The 18,076-nt window shown below is 40.9% G+C and overlaps 1 protein-coding gene across 1 annotated transcript in view; it reads right to left on the bottom strand.

Moving 5' to 3' along the window:
* The window catches only part of TBC1D32 (TBC1 domain family member 32), a 101,058-nt gene that overhangs the window by 65,114 nt on the left and 17,868 nt on the right, over positions 1 to 18,076 (bottom strand). Inside the window, exons 11-18 of the mRNA XM_058172800.1 lie at positions 10,892 to 10,951; positions 10,322 to 10,421; positions 9,171 to 9,308; positions 5,771 to 5,860; positions 4,806 to 4,948; positions 3,228 to 3,352; positions 2,283 to 2,484; positions 953 to 1,035 (exon numbers count right to left, since the gene is read on the bottom strand). Coding sequence (XP_058028783.1) covers positions 953 to 1,035; positions 2,283 to 2,484; positions 3,228 to 3,352; positions 4,806 to 4,948; positions 5,771 to 5,860; positions 9,171 to 9,308; positions 10,322 to 10,421; positions 10,892 to 10,951 — 941 coding nt within the window. The remainder of the gene's footprint in view (positions 1 to 952; positions 1,036 to 2,282; positions 2,485 to 3,227; positions 3,353 to 4,805; positions 4,949 to 5,770; positions 5,861 to 9,170; positions 9,309 to 10,321; positions 10,422 to 10,891; positions 10,952 to 18,076) is intronic.

Here is an 18,076-nt window from a genome sequence, read left to right as displayed (position 1 = left end):
CCTTTGGGGCTGCCTTGGAAATATATCATATACAGAATGGAATCATGAAGCATAGGCATAGATGTACATAGTACTGTAAGTGGTTTCAGTGGCTGTTAATGTCATTGTGAGAAAGAAGGACAGGGCTCAAACCCTGGCATCTTCCTGACTACTAGTGCATCAAGTTGGGATATAACCACCACCACCACCACCATCATCATCATCATCACCTCCCCCTGAATTGGAACAGGAAAATCTCCATTTAGAATTCAGAATCCTTGAAAACCACTATTAACGAACAATGACTAGCAGTGCTTATAGCAATTTCTAGGGTCCTATGAATTCACATATAAAATTCCGTTCCGGAAAACACTGAAGCAACACAGCTAAAAGTAAATAAATCTTCTTCATCACAGTGCAAGTGCTGATCATTATGTAAGCAATGCAGCATCACTCCTTAAGAAGACAAGTCAAATTTGCTCTTGTTCTTCCCTAAATAATTCAATGCATCCACTGCATAGCTGAGTCTTCAGATTTTGCACGGCAGAATCAGAAAGTCATCAGGCAGGGTGCGGTGAAAAGGCAGAGCAGGAAGAACCAAGAGCAATGATGAAGATATTAAAAAAGAAAGGGACTAAATTCTAACTGGAAGATGAAGAAAAAGGAAGTGAGAAAAAGCAAAAGTTGTAAGTGAAAAGATAAGAGGAGAGCTGAAAATAGAAGCTGTACCAGTAAAATAACTAAAGAAGAGAAATGAAAGATAAACCAAAGCTGACATGAGGAAATCAGAAATATAGATATGAAGACAAGTAAGCAAAAGAGAAAGTGACACTAAGCCTTGTACTATTACATGCAATATCTGTGTATCTGCAGCCATAGTAACAACAAATTACACTAAAAACTCTTTATCAACAATATCAATTTTTAAATGCTATCCTAACCACATACCAACATTTGAAATAAAATCACTTACCAACTCTGAGATTCTTGGTTTACTGAAGAAACAATATCTACCCCAGCTATAGGTGTTGGAATTCTCTCTGAAAGCAAACTAGTCTGTTGAATGATAAAAAAAAACAGACATTTGGATAAGAATAAAACAAATTTAAGTACTGATAATGAGAAATAAAGCATGGTAAGTTAAAATACTCAGAAAGAATTTTTCCCAATGGAAATTTTTGTACCCTTTATTCAACTGAATAAGGTTGTCACGGATGCTCAGCAGTGAAGACACTGGGCTTGTGGGCTAGATTGCTGGGCAGCCCAGGTTCAAGACCTGAGTGCCATGAAATGGGGTGAGGTCCCGTCCATACCCCAGCTCTTGTCAACCTAGCAGTTCAAAAGCATTCCAATGTGAGTAGATAAATAGGTACCACTTTGGTGGAAGGTAACAGTGCTCCATGACGTTATGCTGGCCACGTAAGTGCGGAAATGTCTTTGGACAGCACTGGCTCAATGGCCTTAAAACGGAGATGAGCATTGCCCTATAGTTGGCAATGACTAGCAAAGTAAAATCCATAGGGACTTCTTTACCCCTTTTTTTTTTAATTATTCAACTAAATTCTATAATTGTGTTTAGAAAATATTGCTCTGGGTTTGTATGTTTTTTATGACTATCATAAAATAATTGGGTACAATTTTTTTTTGTACAATTGAACAAAACGTAGCATTTTAAAAACTTGTCAAAGCCATATTATAACCACAGTAGCAAATTCAGCCTTCAATTTAATTGGGAGGAGTTGATGCCTATTATTCACAACTGTCTGTTTAATTAGAAAATATGTCTCCATGGCGACTTATGTCAGTTGCATGTTGATATCATTAGGCTAACAATGTAAATCTCCATGGACATTGGGTATCTTCTTTTCAATGTAGCTAGAAACTATAAATTGAGGTTTATTATACAAAAATGCTATAGGACAATCGTGCCTCAGGGAAAAAGTAATATATATTTTAGCATTATTCCTTGATAAAGTGTATGTGGGGGGGAACGGTAGTAGGAAGTTATGAGTCAATCTTGATTCCTGGTAATGCCTGAACAAATTTTCTTGGCAAAATTTTGTAAGTGGTCTGCCTCTGCCTTCCTCCTAGGACTGAGAGTAATTGACCCAAGTTCACTCAGATGACTTTGTGCTTAAGGAGGGATAAGAACTCAGGATCTCCTGTTTTCTAGACCGATTCCTTAACTACTACACCAAACTGACTCCAAAGTCTAGACTACAATGTGTTTATATGAACAGTGACATTTCAGAATACATGCATCCATGGTAGAACTTCTCTACAAGAACAAGCATAAAGGCTACCTTTTTCCAAGCTTCAGCAATAGAGTTATGTAACTGATAAGGCAGCAGCACCTCTAAGCCTTCACAGGAACTATACATTTGGCGGCATACAAAGATAAAAGCTCCTTTGAGGACTGGTAACATCTCAGATCCAGACAAAACAGAAATATCTTCATCAAGAAGCTTCTTCGTAAACTGGGCAATAACATGTGCACCTTTAAGGCTAGAGACAAGACAAAATGTTTAAAAAGCAGTGATCCATTAGCTGACATAATATGGATGCAGGAATTTGACTCCGTGTCTACAGAAAAGATGGGGAGTGCAACCTTCCAGCTTTTTTGCCCCTTCCTAGAGATCCTAAGGTTATCAAATCAGTCAAGTAAGATTACATCATTACTATGATATCTGCAGAAATTAACTAGTTTACTAAGTGTATTTCCAACTTCTACTCCTGACTGTTAGAATCTTTTCATAACAAAAAAACCAAAAACATACCTCAACAAAATGCAGGAAATCCCTTTTCTCGATCCCCCAAAGCTATAAATCCAAATTACTTAGCTAAATAGCCAATATATTATGATAATCATGTTTTTCCCATTATCCGATCTGTATATTGCAACCAAAAAATTTAGCCTACTTTACCATATATTCGTTCACTTGTTCTTCCTTCTGTTTCAAATTTTAGTGGAAGTTTATACATTTTACCAATTGCATGTTCATCCTTCACCTGATATAACTCACTCATGGTTGCCTCTGAATACAACTACACATTAATCCATGAAGAAACTTGACAACTGTCTAAATACTTTGCAAGTGATTCCTAAACAAAGTGCCTTGATCTACCAGTTCATAAATTTCGTAAGCTACAAAGAAATCATAGCATAATCTCAACCATGGTATTTGCTATAAAGAAAAACAGTTTATCAGTGGGATAGCTAACCTCAGTCTTTAAGGATGTTGTCATACCTTGTGCTTTCTGTGGCAGGCGGCTTTTCTCCTCCATAAAGAAGTAGTGAAAGACCATCGTCTGCAGCAGCAATTCGCGCCAAAATATCAGCTATATGTGTTAGAGTTGTTTCTGGACAATTCACCTGTGTGTATATTTAAAAATGTCTGAAGATAATCTGTAAGCACAGCTAATAGCAAATATAATAACACTGTTTTTAAGGCATTTTTTTTACCCTAATTATAAACAAATTTTGTCAATGAAGCTACAGGTTTTTCTTGATATCCTTTCTTTCTCATTTCCTCGGTGAAATCCTTCTGTTTAGATTAATTTCATAATTTCTGAAAACCTTTTTTTTTAAATGGCCCAATCCCTTCAACTCTTCACGGATTTAAACTAAATGTTAAACTGTCCTGACGGTGGTCAGTCAGTTCATAGACAGAAGTTTCTAACAATTGGATGTACACATAGGCAGAGAAAGGTGAAGACTATTTGGGCTAATTCTCCTCTATATCCGCTACTAGCCACCTACCCCCAACTCAACAGAAGGCTACAGAATGTTTTAGTAGAGTGGTACTGCAGTTTGCACGGTAAAAGTAAACTAACCCCAAACAACTGGCAACTATGCCACTCCACATTGATCTTGGATGCAAATAACTCCTGGGAATACGTCCTTCTCTTAGCCGAAGAGCAGATTCCGTTCCAATCCATTATGTTTCGTTTCACTATGCTTGCCAAACTATTTAGAATTTTGCTTGGCTTCAGTCACCACAAGTGCACTTACAAGCAAAAATATCACCATCCCTGTTTAAAATTACAGCAATTATGAAGAAAAAAAATAACACCTTAAATACCACCCAGATGGTTTGTTAGCACTAACGCATAATTATAGGCAAGTAACCTGATGCGCAAAGTCAATTTCACATTGCAATTCTATATTGCGTGGCGAAAAAGGCCCATGGAATTCAACAGATCTGATGGAGATAGCAATTAGATGTGAATTGAACACTTCTAAGTGAAGCTCCCACAAGTATCTGAACAAAGATTCAGGTTTCTTGTGTTTTCCAACCCAAATAAAAATGTATTCTCTTTCACTTCACTATCACAGATATAGTCAGCTATATCAGAGCCATCACTTTCACCATAGATCAGCGATGGTGAATCTTTTCGGCACTGAGTGCCCAAAGCGTAACATGTGCATGCCGGAATGCTGGAAACCCGAAGACCAGGTGGCCGGTGCACATGCTGGCTTCTGGCTTCCGGTGCTCTGGCACACCTGAAAACCAGGGGGCCAGCATGCATGTGCACGCAGGAAACTCGAAGACCAGGTGGCCAGCGCATGCATGCATGCCAGCCACCTGGTCTTCGGGTTTCTGGTGCGCCAGCATCCACGAAGACCAGCTGGCCAGCGCACATGGGCGTGCCGGAAACTGTAAGAGGACCTGGTGACAGCGCATATGCCCACCGAGAGGGCTCTGTGTGCCACCTCTGGCATGCATGCCATAGGTTCCCCATCACGGCTCTAGATGGAATACTGCCATTGTGGGGTTTCCTCATTTGCCCCCTCCAATAGGAAATTGCATAAAAATGAAAGATACCTCTGTTCCTTTCAGTAAATAATGTAGGGGTTGAAGAAGTTCTTCTATCACTGTATTTGTATATAGACATTCAGTTGCACATTCCTTTCCATCACAAAGGACCCGGAGTATATCAGTAATGAGGCCAGCTGGAGAATAATTACCTGAGAAAATGCAAAAAAACAAGTTGTTTCAAAATAATGGCAAGGCAAAAAAATATATATATACAATAATGTGCTTCTTTATTTACAAAACTTACATAGCCACCTGTCTCATATAATAATCCGACATGGTTCACAAAACCTCATAAAAATAAAAGTACCTTTCCCAATAGAGACATCAGACCAAACAGCCTTCTAGCTCAACCGGCATTCGAGTCAATGCTTAGTGGAAGAGCCAGATCTTCTTCACAGTCTTCTGAAAGGCTAAGAGGATAGAAATCCCCCAAATCCCATGTGGGAAGCTCTTCCGAAGGGCTGGAATGGCCATCAAAGAAGACACGCTTCTGAGGTCCCATTGGATCAGAGTTCCCCAACCTTTTCAGCTTTGCAGACTGGTGGAGGGGAGGAAGGGGATGGTTCCGTGTACATGGTGGGCAAGAGCGCACACAAGCGTTTGCCTGCTGTTTGCATGAGCGGGGATGCACGCGTGCGGCCCGGTTCTGAAAGGCTCAAGGCCCAGTAGTGGACTGTGGCCTAGAGGTTGGGGACCCCTGCATTGGGTGAAACATTTAAAGGAAGGGACTATCCTATCTAATGTAATAGGACACCTTCAAGGTAAGGTGGCCCTTCAAATAATCTGCTCCTGTTATTATTTTTTCCTCCCTCAATTCTACTCCAAAAGCCAGATAATAAAGGCTACCGCAGCTTCCTAGCACGTTGGATATTCCTATGTCTACAAACACTGAATAGATTAATCCTCAGCAGGCACACTTCCCTCCAAGCAAGTTGTTTATAAAATAACTGCATATAAATGAGAATTATTACCTGAATGCACAGTAAGGGATTTGGGGCAATTTGGAGAACAATAAATAAGACGCGTAAACATTATGATGAGGTCCGTCAGTGTCATCAGATCTAGGAAAATCAGAAGGGGGAAAAATACTTGAAAATGAAAGCAATGTAAAATACTTTTAGTAACAATGAGTGAAACAATATTTATGTACAGATTCAATATAAACAAATGAAGCAGCATTTTCATTTCTTTCGGCTTAATCAACTGAAGCCATTAAATTCACCATAATTAGCTAATTTCAAGTACAGTGGTCTTCTAGCAAGGTCAAAATAGTTTGTCGGATTCATTTATTCCTCCAAATAATTTAATCAAAAAGGTTTGTTGCTGTTTTAACAGCCATGGAGCATGGAGACCATATAAAGAAATTCCATCTTTATTTTCTAGGATCTTTTCCTAATGTTTTGACAAAGGTGCAGGGAAATATTGCAGACAGGCAATCCTCAACTTATAATTGTTAATAATTTAGTGACCATCTGAGTGTCTCCATAGTCACACAATCAAAATTGGGTGCTTGGGAACTGGCATGTATTTATAATGACTGCAGTGTCCTGGGGTCATGTGATCACCATTTGCAACTCTCCTAACAAAATCAATGGGGGAAGCCAGATTTGCTTCATTGTCATTCACTTAATGACTGTGGTGATTCGCTTAATGACCACAGCAAAAAAAGGTTGTAAATTGGGCATGACTCACTTAATAACCACCTTGCTTAGGGCTGGAAGTTCTTGTCCCAAATGTGGTCATAAGCTGAAGACTACCTGTACAACATAAAGAAATACATGCATACTACGTGAATGGCCACAAGATGGGATGGGATGGGACGGGATGGGATGGGACGGGAGAAGAGAAGAGAAGGGAAGGGAAGGGAAGGGAAGGGAAGGGAAGGGAAGGGAAGGGAAGGGAAAGGAAGGGAAGGGATTTTTTAGTGTAAGCACAGTGGCCCACATTAAAAATGAAATTCTGTTGCCTGCTCTGAAAAGAAGTCTAGCAAATTACTTCTACCAAATGACCATGAAAAAACTAAAGTTATAATCATAAACATGTAAGTGAATGGCATATAAAGCGACATGGTAAAGGACCCCTGACAGCACTTTGCTGCTTTCCTCATCCTTGCACCACAATTATTTTATCATAATTCAATTGTGATTATTTTGTAGCACTAAAAAGAGAGGGGGGGGGGGAGAAAGAGACATGATGGTCCAATCAGGATCAGTTTATATAGAACAGGGGTGCGAAACTCACGGCCCGCAGGCCAGATACGTCACACACTGGCCACGCCCACGCCCTGTTTAGTGAAGGGGGAAAAAATCACAATATGTCATGTTATGACGCCATGATGATGCAACTTTGACACCCCTGGTATAGAATGAGAAAGTTAATCTTCATTGGATTTCTTTTTGGTCATAAAATCTCCAGCTAAAAACTATGAAGGGGTCAGGCAAGATATACACATTTGAACATGGTAGAATTAACACACTAGGACTAGTCATATTTTGGCTTAAATATTATGCAAATCAGGGCAATGTTTAAAAACTAATTGTAGCTATAAACAAACTAGGAAAATGACTTTCTTGATGACTCAGCCTTATGCGAAAGTGGCATTGTAAGAATCATTTAGAAAACATTCAACCCAATCAGGGAAGAAGAATATATCTCTCTTTGGAAACTATTCCCATTTCCCTAGAAGAAGTCATTAATTTAAATGGGTTTAATCAAGCGACTGATGGAGAATAACAGCCATGCTGTGAAATCCCAGGGATTCTCAAAGGTTAAAGTCTCTAATGCACTTAGGTAGCTATGTTTGAGAAGTTTTAGTTAATATAGTCTATGATTTGGTTTATTTTAAACAATAACTCATTACTTCTGGCTCTTCTCAGCTGGATTCTTTAATAAATGAATTGAGTTGAAAAGTAGAATTGATTATATTGTACAGTATAGCCTATGGAATGCATTATTTATATAGCCAATCAGGAATCTCCATTCTTTATAAAATGATGGGCACATTGCAACTTTTGGGAGCATGTTATGAGTGCTTTTGAAATGGCTGCCATTTACAAAATAAGACTCTACCAGGATGATGTTACCTATTGCATTCTCTTATCTACCATACCATAGGCCTTTCCCTGATTATTTCTGCCCTTGCTTTGACCCGAGGAGCATATTTCAAAACAAAGCTCTTGACTTTGTAGCCATCCATTATTTTCATTTGTGCAGAGAAGAGCAACAAAGATGGTTAGGGGGCTAGAAGCTACAACATATGAAGAACAGTTATAGGAATTGAGTATATCTTGCCTAGCAAAAAGGACGACTAGGGGAGACATGATAGCAGTATTCCAATATTTAAGGGGTTGCCACAAAGATGAGAGGGTCAAACTATTTTCCAAAGCACCTGAAGGCAAGGCAAGAAACAATGGATGGAAACTAACTGAAAGAAGCAACCAAGAACTAAGGAGAAATTCCCTAACAGTGAGAACAATTAACCAATGGGTGGCTTGCCTTCAGAAGAGGTAGATGCCCCAACACTGGAGGCTTTCAAAAAGAGACCGGACAGCCATTTGTCTGAAATGATATAGGGTCTCCTAACTCAAGCAGGGGATTGGACTAGATAGCCTCCAAGGTCCCTTCCAACTCTATTATTCTATTATTTTAAGTCCAGAAGCCTTTTTGGAAATAACAATGGTGCTTATAGCTAGGATTTTGCCATCAAGAATGTAAGTCTCTCATATTTCATTGCTATGAGTTCATGAACTAAATGTGATAGGCAGACAGATATTTATAAGTATGTTTGTTTGTATGGATGGGGTAAGCATATTGGTACCTCCAGCATTAAATGGGGAGACTTACTTCTTAAACAGATTAAAGGGTAGCTCTGGAAAAGTGTTTTTTTCTGGAGGTGCAATCCAGATTCTATTATGTTTGGGAGGGGGGATATTAAGGATTATTTGTAATACAAGTGATGGGAGCTGTTCTTCTAAACTCTTAGAAGGGTTGGTGACCTTTCTTACTGGCAGAATTACAAATGTATGTACTATGATTGCCCCGGTAAACTATAAAAGGAAACGATCTGTTTGCAATCATGCTGGAGAAGGGAAAGAAAAATACAGGAATCCAAGACATTTTGTTATATGCATATGAAGATTATGATTTGCTGTTAGCTGAATTATATTTTTTCCATCTCATCTCTGCTATTGGCAGTCTTCTGAGTGTCCATAAAACTTATATACTAAGTTTTCTATTCTCTTCCACATCATCAGCTATGGTATTCTTTTTTTTTTTAACAAAAGATGAGTTTAATATATCCCAAATGGGAAACATTTGAGAAAAGCAGTCATAAAATAGAACAAATTGTTATCTTTTTCATTAAGTCCTTACCTTTTCGGTTTTTCAGTTGAATAGGAAAGAGTTTTCTGCCTTGTTTGTATATTAATAATCTGCCTAAGAGGCTCAGGGAATGAACAAAATAAATATATTGCAATTCCTTTCCTGTGTAGAAATTCTTTTGTTTATTACCTTGAAAGAAGAGACAACTTATATCAGTAAAAGTGCTTTCTTTTACCCTCCCCTTGAACACAGAGTATCACACCCCTATAATTAACACTAATGTTTATCAATTTTATACAAAATACATCTGTTAGCAACAGCTAGTTTCAACATTTCAAGAGGAAACCTTTACAAAATAGAGAAAAACAATCAGAAAAATGGATTTAGGAATTTTGAAACTGAATATATCCCAACAGTTGTGATACTGCAACAGTAGTAACTATGGAAAAAAATCATAAGTCATGTTTTTCAGTGTAACTTTGAATGGTAACTAAGCAAATGGTTGTAAGTCAAGGACTACCTGTATAGAGAGTTGGTTAAGATTTACATCCTTTGCCTACCAAACATGTAGGGAAACAACAGGCCTACTCTATAGTAGCCCTCACAGTCCTCTATATCTGCAGTAGCCTATAAAAATCTCCCTTTTTAAAACCTTGCAATCCCTTAATTCAGGGTAGAGTTGGGGCAACTGGATTCAGTTGAGCGTTTACTGGCCAGATGCCCTTCCTGACTTCATAGCAAGTATTTTAATCTTTGTGATGTAGGAAAGAAACATCTGCTGCTACCTATGATTGAACTCTCAACCTTCCGAGTGGGAGGCGAACATTTTAACCCCCAGGCTATCACACTGCTTTTCTGTGGTAGCTCTATCTATAGTAATCTATAAATGATTAAAATCAGTATTATTCCAGCAAGCCTTTGACACAAGTGGATCAAATTGTGAGCATCTATCTTAGTTATTTTCTACATCTTAGCTACTTTATTCTCATTCAGTTTTGTTGCAGTTTTCCACATTTTTGGTTTAATGTTACAATTTTTTGTGTATGTTATTATGAGCAGCAGTCTTAGAAATGATGATACAAAAAGAAATAAAACTTGCTATTAAAAGCCTTGTCAATATACTGCTACTCACTATATCCGAGCACTGAAAATAATAAAAGGACTTTAAAAAATGTTATACAGCAAATAGAAATAGCGCGTACTATTATGTGGTGTGGAAAATATATTAAACATTCTTGATCCATTCACTGCTGATTCACAAGCTTCCAAATAGGTGGCACACTGCTCAACAGTTGCAATGATCTAAAACATAAAATAACGAATCATATGAAACTTTACCACAAAGACCATGTATTATACAATTTTTTAGACCTTCCAAACAATGTTTCCCTCCATTAGCAAAGTTACTGTCAGTTTGCTTCACTCCGGTACATTTTCTATATAAAACATGCATATAAGCGAATAGATGAAACATAAAGTGTCTATCTATAAATTATATCTAAAATGTGGCAACTGCCTATAGGCTCACATTGGTATGCAAGTAGAAATGATGAATTATCTGTATCTCTTAGTTCAGTTGAAATTGATATCACATACACCTCATTTCTTTTATTGATACAAAAGTGCCTTAACTCTGGGTTTCATTAAATCCAGTGCCCAAATGCTCACAAAACATAATTCCCCAAGACATTTTGATTAAATGTAGTAACATTTTAAACACTTAGAACTTTTGAAAACTATAGTATCTGAAAATCTGGGTAGCACACACTTACCAAAGATTTGTATTTCTTTTCAAGTAGCCTTAACACTACTGTTCTGCTGTAGTAGGAATGCTAATATCACAAAGCAGAGGTATAATACAGTTAGCACTTGTTTCTGAACAAAATTTTATTCAATGCTTTCTTCAATTATTATAACAACATTGCAAATTTTGTAACAACATTGTATAAAGAGGAAGTAGCACATTCTAACATAAATTCTATTCACTGCAAGATATCAAGCCATTTTAATGAAAACTCTCACCTTTAGTGGAAGTCAAATGAACTTATAACTGCACAAACTACCATAGTAGTTATAGTTTATGTCTGAAGTCAAAATAACAAAAGATTTGTTTCCTCCAAATGTTCCATTTAAAAAAAATTATTATTTCAAATTTGCTTGAAAAGGTCGTGCAAAATTCCCACAAAAAAAGTTCTATTTTCATTTTCATGCCTATTTCTTGTTGTCACGGATACTATTTCCAGTTAATAATGCAGAATTTACAAATCTATAAAAACAATTTGGCTGCATTCAGCCAGTTTCCTATGGAAGCAAGTATACCTTTGTCAGCAGGTTTCTGAGCTAGCACACTGTTTTCTTATTTTGAATCTGCAAAAACATAAATTATTAATGAATATGCAAATTTACTTTTAACTTTGTGTCATGGAGAAGCTATGTCAGCTTCTACTCAGCTTTTCAGGGAGACATGAGGTGGCAAACTACATTGCTGCACTCCCAGTAGATCTACATCAACAGGGATTAGTTTTGGGCCTAGTGTGGTCATACAGGAACCAAATACTGAAGCTAAATTCAAAACATTGGTTATATCCATTTAGCCTGAACTGCCTCTCAGACAAAAGTGGCGTATAGGTAGTCCTTGACTAACAGCAGTTCATTTAGTGACCATTCAAAGTTACAATGGCACTGAAAAAAGTGACTTATGACCGTTTTTCACACTTATGACTGTTGCAGCATTCCCATGGTCACCTGATCAAAATTCAGATGCTTAGCAACTGTCTCATGACGGTTGCAGTGCCTTGGGGTCATGTGATCAACTTCTACAACCTTCCGACAAGCAAAGTCAATGGGGAAAACCAGATTTACTTAACAACCGTGTTCCTGACTTAACAAAGGCACTGATTCACTTAACCACCGTGGCAAGAAAGGTCGTAAAATGGGGCAAAAGTCACTTAATAAATGTTTCACTTAGCAACATACATTTTGAGTTTAATTGTGGTTGTAAGTCGAGGATACTTGTTTTTGTCTTGAATGGAATTAATAAAAGTGAGATGAGGGGAGAGGGATCTAAAAGCACGAAATTTTCCAATTTGTGTGCCTTCCTTATTGTATAGTTTATCCTTGGAGATCTGGATGCTACTCTCCCTGAGAGCATTCAGAAGTGTTGAGATTAATAAATATCTTCATATAATTGTACGAAATGCAATTGCCTGGAAAAGTGCATATTTCATTGAATCCTTAAGTGAACAAAAGCTGGCCCAAACTCTCCATGGTATAAAGTTAAACGCAAATGCCAATGCATACTTATGATTCAAATCCAAAATAATGAAACTGTGAATGTTGCAGGTATAATACTGTCAGCTGATTTAATGCTAGTTTATTTTCTTTCTTTTTATCATAAAGGTTTGCTATAATAAGGCCCAGAAAAAATATTTGACCTGTTTGGCCTACCATTTAAGGCCAGTGAAGACAATTCTACAGGTGAACAAACCCACTGATCCTTCCAACTTCTCAAGATGTGATTGCTATTTCTTGTTAATTTTCAACAACTATGGGCTCCTCTATGATGTTTTCTGAATATTTGTAAATAAAAATAATTCACTTCTAAGAACAAGGAGAAAACCCTTTCAATGCCTGTAGAGAACTACTTCAACAGTGAGAAAGACTATTAGAACATAAAAACATAAGCAGTGTCCCGCTGGATCAGATACCTGGCGCATCTAACTCAGCCTACCTATTCTCACAGTGGTCAACCAAGCACACAATGAATCCCACTAATGTTTAGCAGATGCTCTTCAGAGGCAGTCATGCTGCATCAAGGTTAATCATCTCTGATTCCCATGACTTACATGAATTGGTCCAACCTTCCTTTCTGGGACCAATCAAACTGATAAACTCGCGTAATAGGAAATTTCAAAGTTAAATTACACTTTGTGCAAAAACTACCTTTTGTCTATCTTTATTCTTCTAGGATTCAATTTCATTGAGTGACTTCTAATATTTCGTGAAAGAGAAAATAACTTCTCATTGTTGGCATGCCAAAAATAGGAGACTCAGGGGTTTTTTAATTAATTGTTTTAATAGATTTTTTAAGGGGAGTTTTAATGGGAATTTTAAGGGGAGGGTGGGGGGGAGGAATTTGACGGGTGGGGGAGAGAACCCGTCGGGGAGGGATCCAGCCCCTGTGCTTGTTCGCCGCACTACTTCATCTGATCTGAAGGCAGGGGGGGAGGGCTCTGTTCCAGGATTAGAGGGTTGTTCGATCTGTATGGTAAGTGGGAGAGGCAGATATGGCGGGGGGGGGCATATCGAGAGTTGGGAGCACGTGTTCGATGTCTGAAAGCGATCACGTGCTCCGGCCCCCCAGTCCCTACCCGTTCCTCGGGCGGCCATGATCCTCAGAGCTTGGATCTTCGGCTGATGTTGTGTAATGCCCAGTCCGTGGCTAATAAAGCTCCCCTGATTTGCGATCTTATTCAGGGGGAGTCCGCGGACCTGATGGGCATTACGAAGACCTGGTTGGGTCCAGAGGGGGGGGTTCCCCTTGTTGAGCTGTGCCCTCCAGGTTTCCGAGCATTTCATCAGCCGAGGGCCCAAGGTAGGGGTGGGGGGGTGGCGGCTGTTATTAAGGAAGATCTAGAGCCGAGGGAGGCCACTGTTCCTCAGATTGCCGGCTGTGAATCCCTCTATGTGCGGTGGGGCCATAAGAATCAGTTGGGCTTGTTGATCGCGTACCTGGCTCCTTGCTGCGTGACCACAGCCCTGCCTGAGCTGTTGGAGGTACTTGCCGCTGTGGCGGTTGAGACCCCCGACTTATAGTCATGGGGGATTTCAACCTTCCATCAGCTGGCTTGTTATCGACGGCAGCTCGGGAGTTCCAGGCTTCCATGACGGCCTTGGACTTGATTCGAGTAAATGATGGCCCTACGCACATGGGGGGAGGCACACTGGATCTGATTTATATCTCTGGACAGTGGTTAAATGATCTGGAATTAGATGATTTAGTAACAGAACCAATGTCATGGTCCGATCATTTTCTCCTTCGCCTAGACTTCCGAACCGCCACTCACCATCGCAGGGAGACGGAACCTATACGTTGGTTCCGTCCCAGGCACCTGATGGACCCCGAGAGGTTCCTGACGGAGCTTGGGCCATTTCCTGAGGATCTGGCCCACGGCACGACTGAGGAACTAGTCGTGGCCTGGGAACAGGCCGCAGCTGGGGCCTTGGACCATGTCGTGCCTTTGCGGCCTCTGACCCGGCGCAGATCTCGTCCAGCACCTTGGTTCTCCGAGGGGCTGAGGGAAATGAAACGCCAGAGAAGACGCCTAGAGAGCACCTGGAGGTCCAGTCGTTCTGAAGCTGATCGGACACTAGTTAGGTCCTATTCTAGGACCTACCTAGTGGCAATGAGGGAGGCGAGGCGTTCTTACGCCTCCACCCTAATTGCGTCGGCAGATAACCGCCCGGCAGCCCTGTTTCGGGTGACCCGCTCCCTCCTTCACCAGGAGGTGCGGGATGACCCTTTGCAGGGACGAGCCGAGGAGTTTAGTGGTTATCTATACGATAAAATTGCTCAGCTCCGGGACGGTCTGGACCGAAATCGGGATGATCCAAGCGAGGGAGAGGAGACACGTCTTGTTGAGCCGGTTTGGGATGAGTTTGACCCTGTGGCTCCCGAGGACGTGGACAGGTTGTTGGGGAGGCTTCACGCCACGACATGTTTACTGGACCCGTGTCCTTCCTGGCTGGTACTGGCCACTCAGGAGGTGACACGAGGCTGGCTCCAGAGGATTATCAACGCTTCTCTGTTGGAAGGGGTTTTCCCTGCCGCCTTGAAAGAGGCGGTGGTGAGACCCCTCCTCAAGAAGCCCTCCCTGGACCCAGCTATTTTGGGTAATTATCGTCCAGTCTCCAACCTTCGCTTCGTTGCGAAGGTTGTAGAGAGTGCTGTGGCGCGACAGCTACCCCAATACCTGGATGAAGCCGTCTATCTAGACCCATTCCAGTCCGGCTTTCGACCCGGATACAGCACGGAGACAGCTTTGGTCGCATTGGTGGATGATCTCTGGCGGGCCAGGGTCAGGGGTTATTCCTCTGCCCTGGTCCTATTAGACCTCTCAGCGGCTTTTGATACCATCGACCATGGTATCTTGCTGCGCCGGTTGGGGGGATTGGGAGTGGGAGGCACCGTGTATCGGTGGTTCTCCTCCTATCTCTCCGACCGGTCGCAGACGATGTTGACAGGGGGGCAGAGGTAGGCCGCGAGGTGCCTCACTTGTGGGGTCCCGCAGGGGTCGATTCTCTCGCCCCTGCTGTTCAACATCTACATGAAGCCGTTGGGTGAGATCATCAGTGGCTTCGGGGTGAGATACCAACAGTACGCTGATGACACCCAGCTGTACTTTTCCACCCCGGGCCACCCCGATGAAGTTGCTGAAGTGCTGTCCTGGTGTTTGGAAGCCGTACGGGTCTGGATGGGGAGAAACAGGCTCAAACTTAATCCCTCCAAGACGGAGTGGCTGTGGATGCCGGCCTCCCGATTCAGTCAGCTGCAGCCGCGGCTGGCTGTTGGAGGCGAGTTACTGGCCCCAAAGGACAGGGTGCGCAACTTAGGTGTCCTCCTGGATGATCGGCTGTCGTTTGAAGATCATTTGACGGCCGTCTCCAGGAGGGCCTTCCACCAGGTCCGCCTGGTTCGGCAGTTGCGCCCCTTCCTTGATCGGGATGCCTTGTGCACAGTCACTCATGCGCTCGTTACCGCTCGCTTGGATTATTGTAATGCTCTCTACATGGGGCTTCCCTTGAAGTGCACTCGGAGGCTTCAGTTAGTCCAGAATGCAGCTGCGCGGGTGATAGAGGGAGCTACGCGTAGCTCCCATGTAACATCCCTCCTGCGCAGACTGCACTGGCTACCTGTGGCCTTTCGAGTGCACTTTAAGGTGTTGGTTACGACCTTTAAAGCGCTCCATGGCTTAGGGCCTGGGTACCTACGGGACCGCCTGCTGTTACCACATGCCTCCCACCGACCCGTACGCTCTCACAGAGAGGGACTTCTCAGGGTGCCATCCGCCAAACAATGTCGGCTGGCGGCCCCCAGGGGAAGGGCCTTCTCTGTGGGGGCTCCCACACTCTGGAACGAGCTTCCCCCGGGTTTACGCCAAATACCTGACCTTCAGACTTTCCGCCGCGAACTGAAGACACACCTTTTCATCCGCGCGGGGCTGGCTTGAATTGAATTTTAATGTCAAATTTTTATTAATTTTAAATGGGGTTTTTAATGTATGGTAAATTTTAAATTTTCAGGCTAATTTAAATAAGTTTTTTAAATCACATTTTAAATTGTACTTTGTATTGTTTGTTTTATTTTTTTGGGCCGGTGAATAGCGCAGGCTGGTAATGCCTGTTATTAAGAACACAAAGCCTGTTATTAAGAACACAAAGCCTGCAATTACTGCAGGTTCGAGCCCGGCCCAAGGTTGACTCAGCCTTCCATCCTTTATAAGGTAGGTAAAATGAGGACCCAGATTGTTGGGGGGGCAATAAGTTGACTTTGTAAAAATATACAAATAGAATGAGACTATTGCCTTATATACTGTAAGCCGCCCTGAGTCTTCGGAGAAGGGCGGGGTATAAATGTAAACAAAAAAAAAAATTTGCCTGTACACCGCCCTGAGTCCTTCGGGAGAAGGGCGGTATAAAAATCAAATAAATAATAAATAAAATAATAATAATTGTTTGCTTTTTATGTATCATGCATAATTTGGTACACCTCAATCATGCCCCCTCTCATTTGCCTACTTTCTAAACTAAGAAGCCCCAAATGGTTTCTCAAATGGAAGCTGCTCTAGCCCCATGATCATCTTAGTGGCCCTCCTCTGAAACTTCTGTAACTCCACTATATCTTTCCAAAGGTTTGGCAACACACAACACACAACACAAAGATGCAGTTGTACCATTCATTTATATATGGGTGTTGTGATATTGACACCTCTATTTTCAATACCATTTCTTATTGTCTCTGTTGGTCTTTTTGGATGCATACTGTGTCAACACGTTCACTGAACCTTTTACCATTATTTCAAGTTCTTTTTCATCGTCATTCACTAGTTCTGATCCCATTAGTTTGTATAAGTAGCTAGGATTTTTGCCACCAATTTACACTAGTTCCCACTGAATGACATCTTCCATTTTGGCACCCATTTCCCCAATGAGTAGAGATCTTTGGAACTCTGTAATCCCTTATTTTTACCATTCTGAACGATTTAGTGTCATCTGCAAACTTGGCTATTCCACTAGTTATGTCCAATTCCAGAGCATGCATACATGCATACATACATACATACATATCCTAGGATAGAACTCTGGGGGATCCCAGTAGTTACATCTTTCTTTTTTTTTTTTTTTTTTTTTTTTATTGAAAGAGTTTTAAAAAAAACAAAAACATTTTCCCCCTTTTTTCCCCCTCCCTCCCAAAAAAAAAAAAAAACAAAACATCCCCCTCCCTCCCCCACCCCCGGCTTCCCGGGTCAATCACAAGGTAAAGTCCAATCCAAATAACCACATCCAAATCTTTTCGTCTCCCAACCCCCTCCCCATTACATAAAATAACTTTCTAATTATTCAAAGGCAATCTGATATTTCTTAATCTGATATCTGTTTTGTAAATAATCAATCCATTTTTTCCATTCAATTAAATATCTTTCCTGCGTATTGTCTTTTAAAAACGCTGAGATTTTAGCCATCTCAGCCAAGTTAATAACTTTCAATATCCATTCTTCTATTGTAGGTATCTCTTCTTCTTCCAGTATTGTCCAATCAACAGTCTTGCTGCTGTTATTAAGTTCAAAATCAGTTTAGTCTCAATCCCTGTACAATCCATTATAATTCCCAAAAGGAAAAATTGTGGCAGGAACTTTATCTTCTTCTTCAGTACATTTTGAATAATCCACCAAATTCTT

The sequence above is a fragment of the Ahaetulla prasina genome, chromosome 1 (assembly GCF_028640845.1).
Source record: "Ahaetulla prasina isolate Xishuangbanna chromosome 1, ASM2864084v1, whole genome shotgun sequence".
Classification (NCBI taxonomy): Eukaryota; Metazoa; Chordata; class Lepidosauria; order Squamata; family Colubridae; genus Ahaetulla; species Ahaetulla prasina.
Note: the sequence above shows the minus strand (reverse complement) of the source record. Positions and strands in the feature narration are given on the sequence as shown.